The sequence below is a fragment of the Carassius carassius genome, chromosome 36 (genome assembly GCF_963082965.1).
Source record: "Carassius carassius chromosome 36, fCarCar2.1, whole genome shotgun sequence".
NCBI lineage: Eukaryota > Metazoa > Chordata > Actinopteri > Cypriniformes > Cyprinidae > Carassius > Carassius carassius.
Window position 1 is genome coordinate 5,933,419 of NC_081790.1, and position 19,453 is coordinate 5,952,871.

The 19,453-nt window shown below is 35.5% G+C and overlaps 1 protein-coding gene across 6 annotated transcripts in view; it reads right to left on the reverse strand.

Moving 5' to 3' along the window:
• The window catches only part of LOC132116995 (tyrosine-protein phosphatase non-receptor type 13-like), a 67,810-nt gene extending 52,584 nt beyond the window's left edge, over positions 1-15,226 (reverse strand). For 3 of the 6 annotated variants that reach the window (XM_059525960.1, XM_059525957.1, XM_059525959.1), the window contains exons 1-2: positions 14,681-15,225; positions 1,701-1,820 (exon numbers count right to left, since the gene is read on the reverse strand). In XM_059525960.1, the coding sequence (XP_059381943.1) occupies positions 1,701-1,815 (115 nt within the window). In that variant the 5' untranslated portion in view covers positions 1,816-1,820; positions 14,681-15,225. Of the gene's footprint in view, positions 1-1,700; positions 1,824-14,680 lie in introns of all 6 variants that reach the window. The other 3 variants (XM_059525958.1, XM_059525955.1, XM_059525956.1) reach the window with 2 other exon arrangements.
• Positions 15,227-19,453: the final 4,227 nt, after the last annotated feature.

A 19,453-nucleotide genomic window follows, 5' to 3' on the forward strand; every position in this document is an offset into this window, starting at 1 on the left:
ATTGCAACAGTAAAACTATGCTAACCTTATATTAGCCACAGTCACCAAAAACAAATGACAGATTTTTACAATTACAACAAGATTTGACTACAAATGGCTAAATCTGTAAATTTTCAGAAAACAATGTGAGTGAATCTTGCTTGTTTTTAAGGAATTTCTATAAGGTTTTCCTAAAGTTTAACACATTGCTATGCAGTTGCTAAAGTGTGTTGATTGTGTTCAGCAAATTTCCACGCAATTGTTAGGGTGTTCTTAGCAAATTGCTAGCAAGTTTGCTATGGTGTTCTTTGTGTTTAACACATTGGAAGGATGCTAAAGTGTGTTTGTTGTTTTTAGCAAATTGCTATGTGGTTCTTTTGTCTTGTCCTGAGGGATTTAGCACATTGCTACATAGCTGATAAGATGTTAAAAGTGGTTTAGCCCATTACTATGTGGTTGCTAAAGTGTTCTGTTTTAATGGATTGCTAGGTGATTCTTAAGGAGCATTTTACCGCATTTGTGGATGCTAAGGTGATCTTATGGTTAGCACATTTTTATGCAGTTGCTAGTGTTCTTAGTGCACTTGCTTACCAAATCAGATAGCATATTTTACCTACAGTAGCATGTAATATTTAATAGGAATTTTGATGGAAATTATGGCCACCATGGTCAATTTTTATATTCGTCACACACAAACACAAGGTTAGCACATGAAATTCAATGGGATAATTGTAGAGTGGAAATTAAAACGATATTGGATGCCATCTGAAATGTCAAACTGGGACATTTTATACAGTTACCAAGCTTTAATGACAAGGAGCAATACAATTGGGAAAGAAGTACAAAAATTCAAGTTGAAGAAAACCGCAAAATGCTACAGACTGGCCAAACCAGAGAAACCAGGTGAACGAGGAAAAATTCTGACAGAAAGAAAGCAGAAAGTATTGGAGAGACAAAAAAGGAACCGAAAAGCAAAGACAGCGAGACAATCTTTGTTCAGATCATTCCAATAATGGCCGAAATGGAATGTAAATCTCCAAAATACCACAAACTATTAAGAAAAATACTCTGCAAGACAACAAAAACAATCTGAATGGCACCGCACTAGTGGTTTGGAACACTCAAGGTCAGATTTTTCAGCATATTCACAATAAGTCAGTATTTGCTGCATGTTGCTTGGCAACATAACCTACCAGGTTCTGAAGAGACCACAGATGATTGTTTCATAAAAAAAAAAAAACCTGCTTAAACCTGCAGAATTCATACTGCATGCTCTACAGGAGACTCTTCTCACAATTACAACTCACTGATTCCAACGGCGAATATGCCCTTTTTAATTGTTTATTTTTATTAAATAAGTAGAAATAAATATTATAATTATTATTACAAATATTATTTTCAGCAATTTCAGCCTCATAATCCTTCAGTTTCGGATGACTGGCATTAACACCGCATTTATATAACCTTATGGCTTACACTGTAACCAAAGAAAGCCAGATAGTCTGTTTCATTTGCAAAAAAACCTGCGTATTTGTAGCAGATCGCTAAATACTTTGGAAATGTTTTATCAACAAATGTTCTTCTGCACTCCAAAGATATCAGACTGCTATCCAAGGTCTCAGATTGCCTCGGCCATCCCAATGCCTCGTGATCTGAACCTGCGTGGCTGGGTACCGGTGAGAGATGTTATCACTGCACTGCGAGTCAGGACAGCGGTTTACCTCTGCGGAGGAGTTCATGCAGACTCTCTGCGCTCTGGTTCAGGACGGCCCAGACCTCCTCCTCCTGCAGTGGCCCTCCTCTCACCTGCAGCGCCTCAGCCAGAGACACATGCATGCTGCCTGTGGGGTCACAAAACACAGCGATGTTATTCTTACAATCATTATCAATGTACATACACACATCAAGGACCTTAACAAGTGTTAACTTGTTTTAATTCAATGAGATGATTACGTAATGATTATGTAACGCATCCTGAACTGAAAGCAGATATAGTATATTATATTAAATGTAAAATTAAATTCATGCATTTAGCAGATGCTTTTATCCAAAGAAAAAAAAAGAAAAAAGAAAATAATAATTTTAACAAATGAATTATTCTAAGAGCGTTTATAAAATTATAAGCATCACGTGTGTTTTTAAAGCCTCCAAAAATTGAAATGCCTCACTTTAACTTCGATTCAAAACGGGTTACTTTACAAGACATGTATTACAAGATATTGCACAGCTTGTCAGCGAACTACGGCTCTGTATATTAAGAGCCGCTACATTTGAAAGCAGTTGATGGATATTTAGTACTAATCACTGAACCAGCTTTACTAAAGGAGACACGCATGACAATCACATGCGATTAATCGTGCAGCCATACTTCACATATAAGAACAGAAATTGATGTAGAAAAAGAATCAAACTATTGTGATTCGTGCTTGTGTGCACATGCTCTTCCAGGAAGAGCTGTTTATTCATCCTCTCTCCTGAAGCTTGCATAATGTCATGCTGTGTGCATGCTTTTTGTCACAGCGAGATCTCTACAGAATACCACACAGACTAGGTGAGGAGAAACCTGGGATTAATTTCATTTTAAATACAATTCTGAAAAGAAAAACACTCCTGAAATTGTACAGCTGATTCAAACTGGCCAACATTCACCATATCGTCATAAAACAAGCGAAGCCACTTGTGTCCCATCAGGTTTAATTGTCAGGGTTGGGTCAGTTACACTCCCTGCAGTGAAATTGTTCGTTATTTTGTCCAAACCTCTGCATTGCTGCCAGCTGTAGTTACAAATAGCTGTTAACCCCTGGAAATCCCAGCATGCTGTGAGGCAAGAGCGACAGGGGAAGCTCAGGGTTAAAGGGATTACTTTTGAGCGGGCATTAAGTGCGGCTACCCAAATATTTGTGTTACATTTCAATTGAACTGTGGAGTCAGACTTTTCAGTTAGTGCGTGGTACATCAGAGGGGACGGTCCCACTTTATATTAGGTGGCCTTAACTACTATGTACTTACATAAAAAATAAGTACAATGTACTTATTGTGTTCATATTGTATTGTAAAACACTTTTGCTGCTATTGAGGTGGGATAGGGGTAAGGTTAGGGAGAGGGTTGGAGGTATGGGTAAGTTTAATGGTGGGTTAAGGTGTAAAGTATGGGTCAACAGTGTAATTATAAATGTAATTACAGAAATTAAATACAGATGTAATTACATGTAGTTTTTTTAAAAATATAAGTACAATGTAAAAACATGTATGTACACAATAAGTACATTGTACTTATTTTTTTAATTAAAATGTAAGTACATAGTAGTTAAGGCCACTTAATATAAAGTGGGTCCGAGGGGACTGTCATCAGAGCACATTTCTGACTTCTCTCAGTCTTCTGTCAAGTCTGGGGATCATAAATATATATATATTTATTTATTTATTTATTCATCCATTCAATTAAAATAAGAACATAATTTTTTTATTTCTTATAAAATTATAATTTTTTATAAATATTTTACACAATTTATTTATAATTATAAATGTATGTAACAGAATTATAAAAATGTAAAATTATAGAAATTGGTATTACATTAATACAAAATTTTATATATGCATCTGTATAACTGTATATTTATTATGTATATATAAATACAAACACATAAATGCATATATTTAATAAAAATGTGTTATGTTTATATATTAAATATATTTTTATATTATACAACACCTATTTATATATATATATATATATATATATATATATATATATATATATATATATATATATATATATACACACACGTGTGTGTGTGTGTGTGTGTGTGTGTGTGTGTGTGTTGGGTGTTAATTTCATAAGATTTTATAAAATGTATTAATTATAAATGTATAATTGTAATTACATTTGTTATTAATTATAAATAAACTATATACACGTACACACACACACAGTTAAATATATAGAGTTTATATAATAATTATATATAGTTTTTATTATAAAATTATAATTTCACATAAATATTATATAGTTAATATTATATATTACAAAGCCCCCCCCCCCCAACAAAAACATGTAAAAAGAAAGATAAAAATGAAAAAGCAAGCAATCGTGTGACCATGAAACCTTGATTAAGGGGTGTTGCTTGCAGCATTTTCAAGCAGATTTCGCTCTCATTTTTCAGTCGACTACTCTAACGATTATTTTTATTACAATAAACAATTAATCTAATGTTCTTTTTTTGATTAGCTAATGAATTCTTTATATAACTTTACAAAAAAATATAAGTACAACTTCTAATATAATATTTCAACCTTTATTCATTTTTCAACCAATGTGGATGAAGTTTTTACAGTATGCAAAAATAAAGAGGCAAAGAAAATTATTTTACTATGGTAAATATGAGTTTACGATCGCGTTTATAATTAAACCACAGTAGCCACAAATTTACAGTTGTCTGAGACATCATGAAATAAAATGTAGGCAGGGTTCTACTATGGTTTAGCATGGTTTCCAGAGATCTGCTGATTCGGGGTAGCTCAGTGGTTTGTGACTGTTGTCTCACGGCGCGCTGTCTTTTAAGGGGCCATTCACATATTCACAAGTTTCTCATTTCCAATGCAGGCGCGCGGTATGCGTGCTCATAATGGAAGCGACGCAGTCGCGACGCGCACACGAAAACAGGCGCATCCGCACCGCATTGAGTTAAAAACATCTCAACTTTTCAGAATGCCACAAGCGCACCGCGTGTCATGTGACAAGAATTAACCAATCAGTTTTATCCTTTCCCGTAACAACGTTGAAAGCTCAGCTAAGATGAGGGAACAGCTGATCATAGCTGTATATGGATTGCCGTTTTGAAATAAATTTAGTAGCAGAGCTACTGCAAGCGATTTTTAGTGCTGCAAATCCATTTATCCTTTGCTGAAATTTCCGCGTCTTCATGGAGAGAGCGTGTCATGGTTGCTTGGCAACGGCAGATGCCCCAGGGGCGCAAACTGCCCGAGCGCTTTGGAAAGAAGGAGAAAGCGTGTTCGAAACCTGCGCTAACACAGACTTTATTTTTTTATTTTATCGTTACTTCAGCCGCTACGGGTGATCATACCAATAACTTGTAATCTTTACAAGAATATTAGAATCATGCAATGAGCAAGTCTGCATTTATTAGACACTTAATAATATCACATCAGTTTGTGCTTTTAGAATCGCCGAATCTGCTGCGGTTGTTCCATCACATCTGCAGCAGAGACCTGAATCAGGAAGTTGGTCCCCAGATCACACGGTAACCAGTTAAACCGTAACACCGGAGAGCGCCAGGATGTTTTCCTCTGCTCGTGCATCGCATTTGTGCTGCCGTGGTACACCAAAACTGGTTTTGCAAAGGGAACAAAGGGCCTTTAAAGTATTCCCATACTTTTGATAACAGTGTTCTTTTTTTGTTATAGAATGCAACTTTCTCCATTCCCAGTATGCCATTACGCGAGATGTAAACAGTGTGACACCTCGACGCATTTCACACACGTCGACGTATTTTTGTAGTCGACGTAATCGATGACGTCGACGCGTCGTTGCAGCACTAGAATGCACTAAAATAAAGACGTGGCAATCAGCCTCCATCTGAGATACTCAAGGTCCCAGCAGTGAGAGCAGGTCACATGAGAGAGAAAGCGCCACAGATAAGCGCATATTTATGCAGGAATGCTCACTGGGGATGAGAGACTCTCTGAAAGAGGGATACGAGGAGAGGAAAGTGAGCTCCAGAACCCCCGTACGCCTCATTAGCCCTTACTGTGGGGGGCTGTCGTATGCAGATTGTTTTCCTCTGCTTTTGTTATTCCAGCGCAGGCAGCGAGTGGAATGTTTAGTCTCTCGGGGGGCTGTGGAGCACTGGTTCATTCCCACCGGTACACTCAGCCACAGTGGAACAGGACAGGACATGTGTGAGAATATGGGCTTTATTCAAGGTCATGGTTTCCATTCCCAGGGAACGCATGAACTGATCAAATCCAACAACAGTCTTTTGGGATAAAAAGTTTCAGGCAAATACAGAATGGGAAACTACCTAAGCTTTGCACAAGCTCAATACTCACATGACAAGTAATACCTGAATTTGATTTCCCAGTGGTCAATTTTCCTAAGCTTAATTGACAACACTTGTGGCATAATATTGATTACCGCAAAAAAAAAAACTTCTGCTTGTCTCTTATTTTCTTAACAAAAACTACAGTGACGCACTTACAAGGGCAAAGAAACACTGAATACAGTGTTTCAACGGTATAGTCACAAGAAAACAATATTCATGTGTACCAATGTTATTTTAATATCACTGACACACTATTATAGTTTGCTATAATATTAAAATATTTTTAATTGAAAATTTTCAATTTTTGTTTTTAAAATTTTTCATTTAATTTTTAATTTTAGTTCCTTGTTTTTGTAATTGTTTTGTTTTTAATGTCTATAAAGTTGTATTTAAGATTTAGCAGTTATTTTAGTACAAGTTGAAATGAAAATGTGATTTTTGTTTTATATAAAGTACATATATTTCATGTAAAGCTTTTGTTTATTTTATGATTTTAACTTTTAGTTTTAGTTAACTATACAAATCCTAAAGAATAACACAATGTTATTGTTAAAAAAAAATACTCCACAAATTTGGTCACAATCTAAACGCCTGACCTTAGCTTTGATTTAAAATGATTATCTTGTGCTAATCAACATTGTCACTAATTGAACTTATTTTAAGATGAATGCAGAATATTCCTTTTATGTGCAACAAATTATCCAGAGGCAATATTAGCAAACAGTTCATACAAATTTAGACAAAATTAGAATGCAATATAACTGTACTTATTGTGTGTTAAACTAAACATGCAACTTAGTCATGTGTGAACAATGTGTTACATACTGCATGCAGGATTCAGTATATAGCACACAGTATGCAGGACGCTAACATTCCATTCCCAACATAGCATGTGTTAGACCTTCCCAACAATCCTGGGAGCTCTCAGATCCAAGTGTTTGTTTATTTCACTATGCAAATTTCAATAATGTGTCTTTTCCTAGTCATTATGCGTGACGGCACATACTTCTAAACATGTTAAAAAGCATCCAGCAGCACTGAACCGCTTCAGACTGCAGGGGAATTTGGGTTATGTGGTATGTAATCACTTTAAGAAGAAATCTTGCACGTCTGGGGAAAATGTTTCTAGAGAAGGAAGAAAAGCCTGTTTTTACAGTGCTTGACTCACAACCAAAAACACACAAACACAACCTTAACTTACTTCTGTAACACTGAGCTTCATTTGAAACATGTGTCTTTGATGTCCATTAGTAACTTTAGTCAAGTTTATAATGATAATAAATATTGTTGCTACTGAACCTTACTGTAAATAATCCCTTAAAATTAGCTAACCATAGTTTGCATATAAAATTATTACATTCCACCAGTGTAATTTCATTACGATTACTATAACAGTTTTTTTTTTTTTTTTTTTTGAACTAGATTTTTTTTATATTTTGTTAATATTTAAATTTTAGTTAATATTTTATTAATTTTGTTGCGTTTATGTCATTTTAATAGTATTTAATTGTAAGTAATATGTCAATATAGTTTTTATTCATTTTAATTTCATTCATGTTTTAAATTTGTATTCATTGTTTTTAGTCATTTTTATTTCAGATCTAGTTTCAGTTATTTTAGTACATCAAAAAATAAAATAGAATAAAGTGTTTTTTTTTTTTTTTATTTGCTTTTGTATATTTTATTTCAGTTAATGTTTAAGTAACATAAATTTACATTTTATGGTTTCAGTTAACCATAATACCCTGCATTCCACTATATTGAATACATATTCTGATTGCTATGTAAATGTTGCTGTTTTTATACCAACCTGCTCATTAGTTTCCATTAATGGTCTATAGATCTTTTAAAATATGAAGCAGTGCAGCAGCAATGAGGTGAGACATGAAACATAAAGCCCTTAACTAGACAGTACTGAAAGAAGAGCTGCAATGGATAGTAGATTCAGGCCAAGCTATTCCCAGAGTCCCGAGCGAGCTGAGGAAACACAAACAATGAGCGTGGTCAGGGTTTTCCTGCTCAGAGTAACCAGGATTTTAAAAGGATTAATCTTTGAAATATTATGTGTCATGCGCGCGAAACCCTTCACCCAGAGGAGACTTTCCTGGTCTTGCTCACCCACCTACAGATGATACAGGCGCTCTGTTTTTCCCATAAATGCCTGAGATGGGAGTCATCATTTCAGTATTTTCCATTTTGTTGCAGAACTTGGCAAAACACAGATTCAAGAATAAAACTCTAGAAGCGGTCAAATAAAAACAGAAGCATGGGCTAACAGTTTCCAACGGAACAGCAAAGCCCAATAGAGAGGATGTTTCATTTTCTCATAACATTAATCTGTGGTTGGACCCGGTTAAAGCATCTGTAATTCTAAAAGCAGCTCGATGCCAGTAAGCTGAGCCAAAAATCTTTCTTGGAGATGCTTTTGCCAAGAGAAAGCAAAAAAAAAAAAAAAAAAAACCCAGAATCCTTTGCTGGATCTTGTTACCTCTCTCTCTTACTCTGTCTGTTAAAATAAGGAAAACTTTAGAGCCAGGAAAGGCTCATACACCGATTTTCCCAGATCAGATGCAACAATGCTTCCTTCAATTAAATTCTTCACATTTCGGCTTTAAAACAATAGCTTAGTTATCAACTGGAGGTTCATGAGCTAAAAATGGCATGTGGGTTTCAAATGATGTCAAGAAACAAACATTAGAATGCACTTTACCAAATAATTAATTAATATAGACTGAAATATGCTAATTTTGTTGATGTGAACACTGTGAATATTATAAATATTCTATAACACTATAAACATATATTTCCGCAAAAATTCATGCATCACTGATAAACCTTCTAAATGTATAAATGAAAAATAAAATATAGTTAATACATTATATTAAATATTACATAAATACATATAAAAATTTTCAAAACATTTTTGTTGTAAAATGTGCACTGATAATCAGCATATTAGAATGTTTTCTGAAGAATCATGTGACACTGAAGACTTGAGTAAAGATGATTTGATCACAGAAATAAAATAATATTTTAAAGTTTATTAAAACCGAAAACCAATTAGAAATTGAAAAAATCTCACAATATTACATTTTTTTCTGTATTTTTTATCAAATAAATACAGCCTTGAAGAGCACAAGAGACTACACACACACACACACACATATACATACATATACATATACATATATATATACACATATATATATGAGATGAGAACAGTAGACTTCTACCTGCAGTAACACAGGTGACTGGAAGGACCAGATTACTGCACCATGATGAATCAGTGCATATTTTCAGCAGCAAAAACAAAACACACACACACTTTTACAAGGTAGAACTCCCTTTTACCCTGGATGAGTCACTACTTAGCTGAAAGATTGACCCAGCCCCTGATCTTCTTCTCTCTCTTCCTATTCCACCAATTTGCTAGTGCAAGTTCATCATGAATGTTCATTGCTCCTATCATTTCTACACTCTGGACCTTACTACTCTACTTCCTCCCATTTCTACTAATAACAAGGTTTCTGTGGGGACCAGAATTATGCCAAACAACTCCCCCTTTTTTCTCTTTTTCTTTCCTTCATGAGCATCGTCAGTATTTGAAAGTTTAATTTATGAAGTTAAATAGTAAAACATTTGTAAAAAAAAAATAATAATAATAATAAACAACAGTGAAGAATAATCTACTGCAATAAATCACGTTTTTAATCATCTGAAACATGCGTCAATTTACATAATTTGCATAGAATTACATGAAACATGCAAAGTTACATTATGGGAGCCTAAGTTTATTTATGGAGTTCTTTTCCAACATAAATTTGTTAAAGTTTGGTGTTTATAATAAATATTGTTTATAATGAATGCCAAGATAATTGATGTTCCTGACATTCCTGATCTGTTCTGAATGCAGTTAAGTTAATGCAGGAAACTCAATGACTAAAGCACTTAAATTATTGCGAAATTAACTATCACTAGCAAAAACATTGTATATGTTTTATACTTCCACCCTTCCCAATCTATTTCAATGCCAAAACCATTTGTACATTCAGTGTTTGCTAGATCCTCCCTTTAATTCAGATTCATTGTCAGTTTTGCAATCCATTTCATAATGGTACAGTTTGCGATTCACATAGGGCGGCTCTGATCCCAGATCAGTGTGGGTGGGTGCTTTCCACAGTCTTTTTTCTTCTCCCAATGGTGTGATCAGTAATTAAGACTCTTAAGTAGAGTTATGGAGAAAACCAGAGGCCTCCGGAATAAAACTGCCCACTCGCAAGTCTTCTCTGGGTCAGATGCACTGATGTCCGCCATGTGTTGAGCTTAGACCAAAGGTACTATACACTGTGCCCGGGAAAGCAGCCCAGTTTGACTTTTATATCCCACTAGAATGCACATTATACCAGCTTTCAATAAGTTTCCATCCTGGAAAACCCCAAAATATGTCAAGCATCCCCCCAACACAAGAAAATATGTTAAAAAATTAACTCTAGCAACAACACAGGAACATCCGGCAACCAACCACCCACATCACCCTTGCATCATGTTAAAACAAAAATAAGTCTACTTATTTGTGTCAAATCAAACATTACAAAACATTTTTTTTTTTTTTTTTAAAGTCTCCTATGCTCACCAAGGCTGCATTTATTTGATAAAAAATATATATATAGTAAAAACAGTATTATTGTGAAATAATTAAAATGTAGAATAACCATTTTCTATTTGAATATATTTGAAAACAATTTATTCTTGTGATGCTAGCTGAATTTTCATCATCATCACTCCAGTCTCAAGAGTAGGCCTGTCGCGATAGTCGATGAATTAATTAATCGCACGATAAAAAAAATGAGCTCGATAATATTTTTGGCCGCGATAATTTTTTTAAATTTTTATTTAAAAAGTGTAACATGTCATGATGTGGGGTTAGTCTGGAGCGTAGCCTGTGGACAGCCAGCGGCAGAAAACACCCTCTCCGATGGCACAGATGTCCCACGAATAAAGAGATAACGTCTCGCTAGAGTGACCAGCTTTGGGAAGCGCCTTTCATTTGCTTATGGATGTTTGCGTTGCAAGTGATATTGCATTGTACTTGCACAACTATTATACTTTATTTTAATACCGTGTAGCGTATTTTGCAAGTAACTTCATTGCACTTTCTGTCAAAATCGGCCTATTTTCCGCTCGCTTCATTTGGCTTGCTCCGCTAAATATGTCTGTAGGTGTGTGGTTGCATGTGCCAGCGTGCCCAATGAGTTCACACACACACACACACACAGCATGCACGCATCATTTTCACCAACTTTCCAACGGCTCGGGCAGTTGCGCTCCTGAGGCGTCTGTTGTTGCTCAGCATCCATCAGCTGCGATCTCAATTACAACAAGGAAATTTCAGTAATGGATTTCCACCACCGAAAAACCCTTGCTGTAACTCTGCTACAGGATTTATTTACGAAGAAAAGTCAAAACTCTGCAGTGTTTGGGTGCCCCCATTTTTCAAAAACATTTCACCCCGAAGGAAGCTGATTGAGTTGGTTCTTGGCACATGACATGGTGCGCTTGCGTCATTCTGAAAAGATGAGTTGTTTTTAACTAGATGCGGTGCGGACGCACCTGGAAAAAACGAGCGCATCGCACCGCGTCTCTTCCATTTTGAGCGCGCATACCGCATTTGAAATAACGAACTTGAGCACAAAAAAAACGTGAACGGCCCCTCCATCAGTCAAAATGTTTACTTTCGGTTAATGGTTAAACAGTCAATATGAGCATCCCTAACTGGCATAAACATAATATAACACACAACATGTATTAATTTTAAGCCACACAAAGTCAACATGTTGGTATTTCTTGCTCTGAATCTGCCATAAAATAAAATAAGTTTATTGATCTTTGAAAAGGTGTACCTGCGTTATTATGCCATCATCATTATATTAGTTGAAACTGGTTTTAGAACGAAAATATTATCGTTTATCGTGATCATTTCTTGGACAATTTATCGTCCAGCAAAATTTGTTATCGTGACAGGCCTACTTAAGAGTCACATGATCCTTCAGAAATCATTCTAATATTCTGATGTGCTGCTCAAGAAACATTTGATATTATCCTCAAAACTGCTTAATATTTGTGTGGAAACTGACTTTTTCCAGGATTCTTTGATGAACAAGACATTCAAAAGAAATTGAAATCTTTTGTAACAAAAATCTAAATTTTGATCAATATAATTCATACTTGTTGAATAAAAAGTAATTTATTTCTTAAAAAAAAAAAAAATACTGACTCTGAATATTTTTCAACAGTAGTGTATCATTCTATAAAATATTTAGCCTAAAGCTTTATTTCTGTGATCAAAAATCCATTAATTCCAAGACATCATTAAAAATATGCATCAGCACCGACTCAGAACAGAAAACTAGGCTAAATCTGTCGGTAGAACATAAAGATGCTTTTAAAAGCATTTTCTCAGAATAAGCACAACGCAGAGTGCAAAAGAGATTACAAATGCACTTTCCAGAAAAACACCTCACATAGATGACTGAATTTGGCCGGACCAAAAACCTGAGCTGTGCGCGCCTGGCGTGTAAAAGTGCACTGAACTGTGGTTCAGCAGAGATGGAATTTCCTCAGTGGAGACAGGCCTGAACAAAATAACACACTGAAGGAGCAGAATTAGCATCAAAGGTGTGAGGGTGGGGTTTGATCCAGGCAGCCATCAAAACTGAGACTTCCGTTCGACTCGTTTCACAATCTAGCGAGAAAGATCTTCTTTAGATCACGAGTGGAAAAACCAGTGGACACAAAGCTGCTTAAAATAACTTGAAACTTATGTTATGCTTTTAGTGAAACCAGACGCCGACCAAGACTGAGACACTTTCTCAAAGTCGCCTACAGAAGCTTCCCATTCAACCAAATGTTAGGAAACTGAATAAACATTTACACAAATGTATTGCTAGCAAGCAAACCAGCACTCACGCACGTTCTTACCCTCAAGTCACCTGTTAAATGCACCATCCAAATGGCTGTTACATCACATAATAAGCACCATAATCCATCTGACAGGCTCGTAGCTCACCAAAATACATAGCAGCTGGATTCAGACAGCCAAAGGTGACCTCATGCACTGGACGTAGGTAAACCGCTTTCACCGTCTGCCTACTTTCACATCCATCCAATTTTGCTCCAACAAAGTGCTCAAAACACAGTCTAAAACGGAAAGACTGAACTGTCAAAGTTGGACTAGTAAGTCTGAACCATCTCCTGTCCTGCACAAATGAACTTTGAGATGTTTCTGTAGGCGAGATTACCAAGCCAGATTCGCAAAAGCCAGATGTAAGCAATGGAGACCTGAAACAAAAGACCCATTGAGCTAGGCGCGGAAGATAAAACAAACCTTCGGACCACCACACAAAAGAAAACAAGAACTCGTATTGGCCCCTATGACTATGGCTGGATGAATCAGACACCCTCACTGTCAGGAACATACCTCTGTGCAAGAAGCTGCTCTTTTACTGCAAATTCTGTGAACTGCAAACCACACAGTGCAGTTTCATAAGAACTGCTCATGTTTACTCTGGAAAGAGACAGTTCCTCCTGCCATTAGATCAGGAGTGGCATCGTGAGATATAAACAGACTAAAAATGACAAGTTTCAGCTCTCAAATGACAGCTTTGGCGAGCCGAAGTGGATCTGAGGATGAGAGGTTTCTCAAACTGATGATGTGGTCATTAAGATATAAAAAGCAAAGTACAATCTTCTAAAAAGTACTTTGGTGGTAACATAGCTTGGTACTGGTCTGTGATTATAACTTTTTTACTGAAATTACACTTTTTACATTACTTTCAGGTCATTTGGGATTACCGGATTTGATAAATGTGATTTTACTGAAATTGGGATTTCTATGTCAGGTAACAATCCATTGAAATACTGACAAGCAGCACAAAACTAGGCCTGGATTTCACAACATAAAAAATTTTAAACTCTCTTTCATTACCACATCATGTACTATGGTGTTCATGTGTACAATAGTCATTAAATGTATTTTTCTTCATTGCACTTTGGTGTAAGTTTTAATCTTTTGTGTTAAGACCACATTCTTTTTTACTTTAATAACTAAAAATTCCCCATTAAAGGATTCACTAGACCTGTAATGTGATGGTTTGGTGGTCACGGTACAAAAAAAGAGCCAAAACAGCGACATATCCTTAATAATCCTACCAAATAAATACACAAAAGTCGTTCATTTATATATTACTGAATGAAACTATATGTTAAAGGCACCAAACTATTGTTCAAGTGTACCAATGGCCTTCATCAGATACGAGTTTTAAACACCTGCGGTTACTTCCAAAGTGCTCCACCATCCAACACGGTGCAACATTTGACATATTTTGTAACTTCAGCGGTTATATTTTACATACATTACGCCTTCTTGAAATTTTCTGAAGTCTGTGATGATAAAGCTCGAATAAAAGTCGCGTTTTTGCTCGAATATACACAAAAAGCTCTCCTAATCCAAAAGCTGGTGGCTCATGGCCAGCGCAAAGCTGCTCGCGCGGTTTATAGGGTAGACCAATATAAACGCTGGTAAACTTTGCGAGCAGCAGCATCAAACTCAAAAAAGCATTTATGTTAAAACATAAACTTACCTCTCAAATAAGTGGCCTACAACTTCAAACTTCGCTCCAACTACCAGCTAGTGCGCAAACAGGAGTCCAGCATCACATCCACCAGCAAACCTGAAATATGGAAAACCAGCTCGAGTCGAACTGGCAACAGGTTTTACTTCATAAGAACTACTTCGACCGTAAGGTCCATGATCTCAGTTTAAAAAATGGTTTACGCCGCACTCCTTTGTTTCTCTTTAAATAATAATGCGTGGAAACGTGCACGCTGCACGTAAACTAAGATGATCTTAAAGCGGCTGAAAACGGCCAGCGCGTCTTTGGTTCCTTTGGGAAGCCGAGTCACTCTTCCAGCCCGAGAGGTTCAGCTCTCTGTCTCCGTCTTGTGAGCCCTCCTGCTCGCTGGAGACGAGAGAGGGAGTAACCAGACACCCGCACTCCTGCCGCTCATTGGTTACTTTCCACCGGAGCAGGAACCGTCACACCAGCAACATGAGGCGTCTCTATAGAAACTCTCCTCAACTGGGAGGAAAATACCACGAAAAGTTGTTACAGTGAGGCGCAGTCCACCGTGGCCATGCATCCAGATACGTAACGCAGCCAAAGCAAAACACATGAAGAAGAAATTTGCATATTTGCATGCAGATTTTCATTTTCCTTACCCCTTTAAACTTTTAAATATGACGCAATCTCATTGAATACCAACGATTTTGCATATTAAGAGATAAGGCCTAAAATGTTACCACGCACCCAGATACCAACAAATCTGTTGAAAATGTGATTTCATGTAAAAGTAAATTAGGAAAAATGCACAGTTTTAATCATTTCAACTTAAAATGTGCATATGATACAGACCTTTCAGAAAATTCCACAACTTTTTTATGTGATAGCAGTTTAGTTAGCTTGTATCTAAACACTTCTGTCAAGGTTTATTAACTGTAAAAAATATATATATATATATATATATATATATATATATATATATATATATATATATATAAATACAGAAAATACAGAATATCCAAATAAAGCACTTTAGTATATGTAAAGAAAAAAAAAAGAAAAAAAAAATATATATATATATATAATTTTTTTTTTTGCCTATTAAAACATATGTGTGCGTGTATGAGGGTGGTGATCCATGGACTTTGTATTGGGGGGCTATCTAAAATAAGGGCTAAACGGTTGTCAAAGTACTGTTCAATCTCAGCAATTATAGGAAGCATAGGCCTGTTTATTTGGAAAAGGCAATGTTTCCTGTACCCATAGAACTATATTATCCATAACAACGGGTTTGCTTTAATCTGTTGGATCATTCAAAAAATCTGATCCCTAATTAAATTTGACTTGTAATGTGGAATCAAATAAAGTATATAAAATGTGTAATCATGTAAATAAACTTCGCATTTTTGTTTCAAGTTGCAGTTCTAAAATCATTAAAACAAAAAAAAGAACAATACAACTTAATAAAAACTATATAGATATTTTAAAAAACTAATACTATATATATATATATATATATATATATATATATATATATAAAATACAATGAAAATGACAAAAACACAAAAAAAATATTTTTTTTGAAAATGACAACTAAAAATGAAATATAATAATAATAATAATAATAATAATAAAATCTACAATTACAGGATTAATGATTTTGAAACTATTGTGTTCAGTCTGAACATGATGTTGTTTGACCTTAAAAAAATCTTAAACACTATAAATGCATCTAAATAACAAAGATATAATGATGTAAAAAAAAAAAAAAAATTTAAATGTAATGTATGCAAAATATTGTGAAAAATTGAAACCGGTATCATCATTAAATTATATTATTAAATAATTTATGCCTGTCTGAACAGCAGGTTTTGTTTGAGAGTTCATGCTGTTACACCTAATACAGTGTTTTGTTCAGCTTGAATTTCTGTTCTGGGGTCAGTCATGCTTGCTTTGTGTTGCCTGAGAGCTAGAGAGGAATGAGAGTTTAGAACACCAACCACAGAATTCCACCTCCACCCCTCCTCCTCCTATCCCATCTCAGCTCCCTTCCCCTCCCCTTCACACTCCTTCCCCTCACCCTGTGTTGCTACTGATCCTGAAATCTTTCTTTAAACTTGAGCAGAACTTCCTACATCACCTGGGGCAGCAGGGGTCACCATACATGCCTGCATGCCACCCCTGCAAGAGGTTGTAGGTTATTGCAAACATATTGTTTGATTAATTTTACTTCAATGCTTTCAGTAAAATGTATCTGAGGTTCGCAGATGCCAAGAGTTATTAAAATGTCTTTTCAAACATAATGAAATAATGGCTGATGGTTCGTTTTTTTAGGAAAGAAAGGGTGTGTGCAAGAGAAATAGTGAGTTAGCGTCGCTCATATGACTAACCGGGGAAAAACGGCATTTCAAGCCACAAATAGCAGGGTACGGATGAACCAAATGTCACTCCGAGGTACCGTGCTACAACACTGACATTTTCTTCTTCCAAAACAGAATCCGGAGAGAAGCATAATGAGTGCTATTTTAAAACAGACCACTAGATTTTTGTTTTCGGGCCTGATGTGCTTCAACTCCAAAAAGTGGGGCAAAAGGAGGTGGCGTTTAGACTGAACAAGAGTGCCCTGAGGAGCAGGATTCTGAAGAATTAGATGAGGAATATGGGACAGGTTGTGCATGGAATTGTAATACAACAATGAAACAGTGTGTTAAAATGTCATTCATCTTTATAGAAAAAAAAGAAAAAAACTATTTAACGGTAATCGGTAATGGGGGTGGTGTTGGCGCAGTGGATAAGACACGTGCCTTTTGTGTGAGAGACATGGGTTCGAATCCACTGTAAGACACCGGTGTGTCCCTGAGCAAGACACTTAACCCCTAGTTTCTCCAGAGGCATGTGACCTCTGACATATATAGCAATTGTAAGTCGCTTTGGATAAAAGCGTCAGCTAAATGAAGAAATGTAATGTAATGTGTAATGATATCCGGGATTTTTAAGCAGTGTGATGCTTCTGACGTGGGATTTCTGTTGGACAATAAAGGTAAGACATAAGTCTCTTTATCACTTCATTGCCATTCTACGGCGGTATGAGGCACCTAAACCTAACCGTAACATACTAACATTGCATTGCAAAGTAGTGCAATAATAGTGCAAAACCATAGCCCCTGATAAAAAGCAGTGCCAACCCCACTTTTAAATTAAAAATGTGAAATGTCCCTTTAAAAGAGGGGTTTAGAACAACGATAACCTGTGGTTAAACACGGTGTGAAAAGCCCTTTTCAGAATCAAGGCCACTAAGAAAGGTTCTTTCTTATACAAATGAACAGCTTCCCTCATTATCTCTTTGTAGGCCTTTAGCATTTAGAGAATAGGAGAGTCCTTGTCTGTTTGGATTTTATTTGTTTATGATGTCTACAAATGTTCCACCATGACTTAACAGTAAGTGACAGCAGGCTTTCTCTATCCAGGGCTTTAGAGGTTTGTACCTACAGGGCATAGCAGCACAGAGCGCTCCTGGCTCCAGACCAGGCCATTAAAACCTCTGTGGGGAGGCCAGAAAGGAAAAGGGGAGGAGGAGAAGACAGACTAGATTGGTGGTTTGGTAATTGCTTGCCCTGGTTTTGCAAATATGCTTCCTCTTGCACTTTTGCTACACCTCTGAGGGCCCTGAGTAAAACAGCTTGTCCCAAAGAGACTCCAGAATTATATAAATAAATGCCTTTTGTTCTTTACTCTGAAGGCTGTATAGCAACTAAATGTTGTTATTTTTTTCCCTAAAGGTTCAGTTGAAGGCACAAGCTAAATATAGTTTACTATCTCTGATCACATATATACTCTATAATTCATATTGTATGCATACTTTACATTACAAGCTGAACTCCAAGTTTAAAGTCCAGATTTATGCAAAAGCTTGCAGACTGACTGTAGAGTATATAGTTTAGTTTAATAAAATAAAACAAAATTCTCCCTCATCTTACCCTTAAAAATAATTTTCATTTTTGTATTCATCTTTATTAATTTAGGCCATATTAAAAATATTTTCATGAAATTGTATTTTTGAGTAAAATCAGTATATATTTTTATAATTATTATTGATTTATTTTTAATTTAAGTTTTTATTGCTTTTTTTTTTTAAGGCTGATAGGTAAAAGAAGTACAACATCACAATAATTATACAGAGCTACAGATTAGATTATATATTATTTGTATTATATATATTATATCATTTTATATTCAAAAACATGTTTAAAATTAAATTTATTAAACAAATTTAAACTGGAAAAAAGTATATCTTCTTTTAATAAATGCAGCCGAATAGGCTGTCTATAGGGAATAGTAATTATATATATATAATTATAAATATATATATATATAAAAGAAAAGAAAAAAAAAAATATATATATATATTCTTTTTTAAAATAAATGCAGCCTTGGTGAGCATCATAGTCGTCTTTGAAAATATCCAAAAATCTTACAGTCCCCAGACTTTTTTAAACGTGGCCATCTGGTTTAGTAATGTTGAAATAACTAGTCCTACAGATGTAATCGAACACTGCACAAACTGTAAAATATGCAGTATAGAGCATGAGGTAATTATGAAACAATCTAATGTATTTATATATAAAACAGTTAACCAGATGTATATGTAAACAGCAACTTCAGAACTCAGGATGTGGTTATTCTATTCAGAGGCAGAGTATTAAAAAACATTTGTATATTTCCATGTCTGCACCGTGCTGGTCATCATCAGCATCTCTATGCATTACACTGACAATGAGTGATGGTTTATGTTGA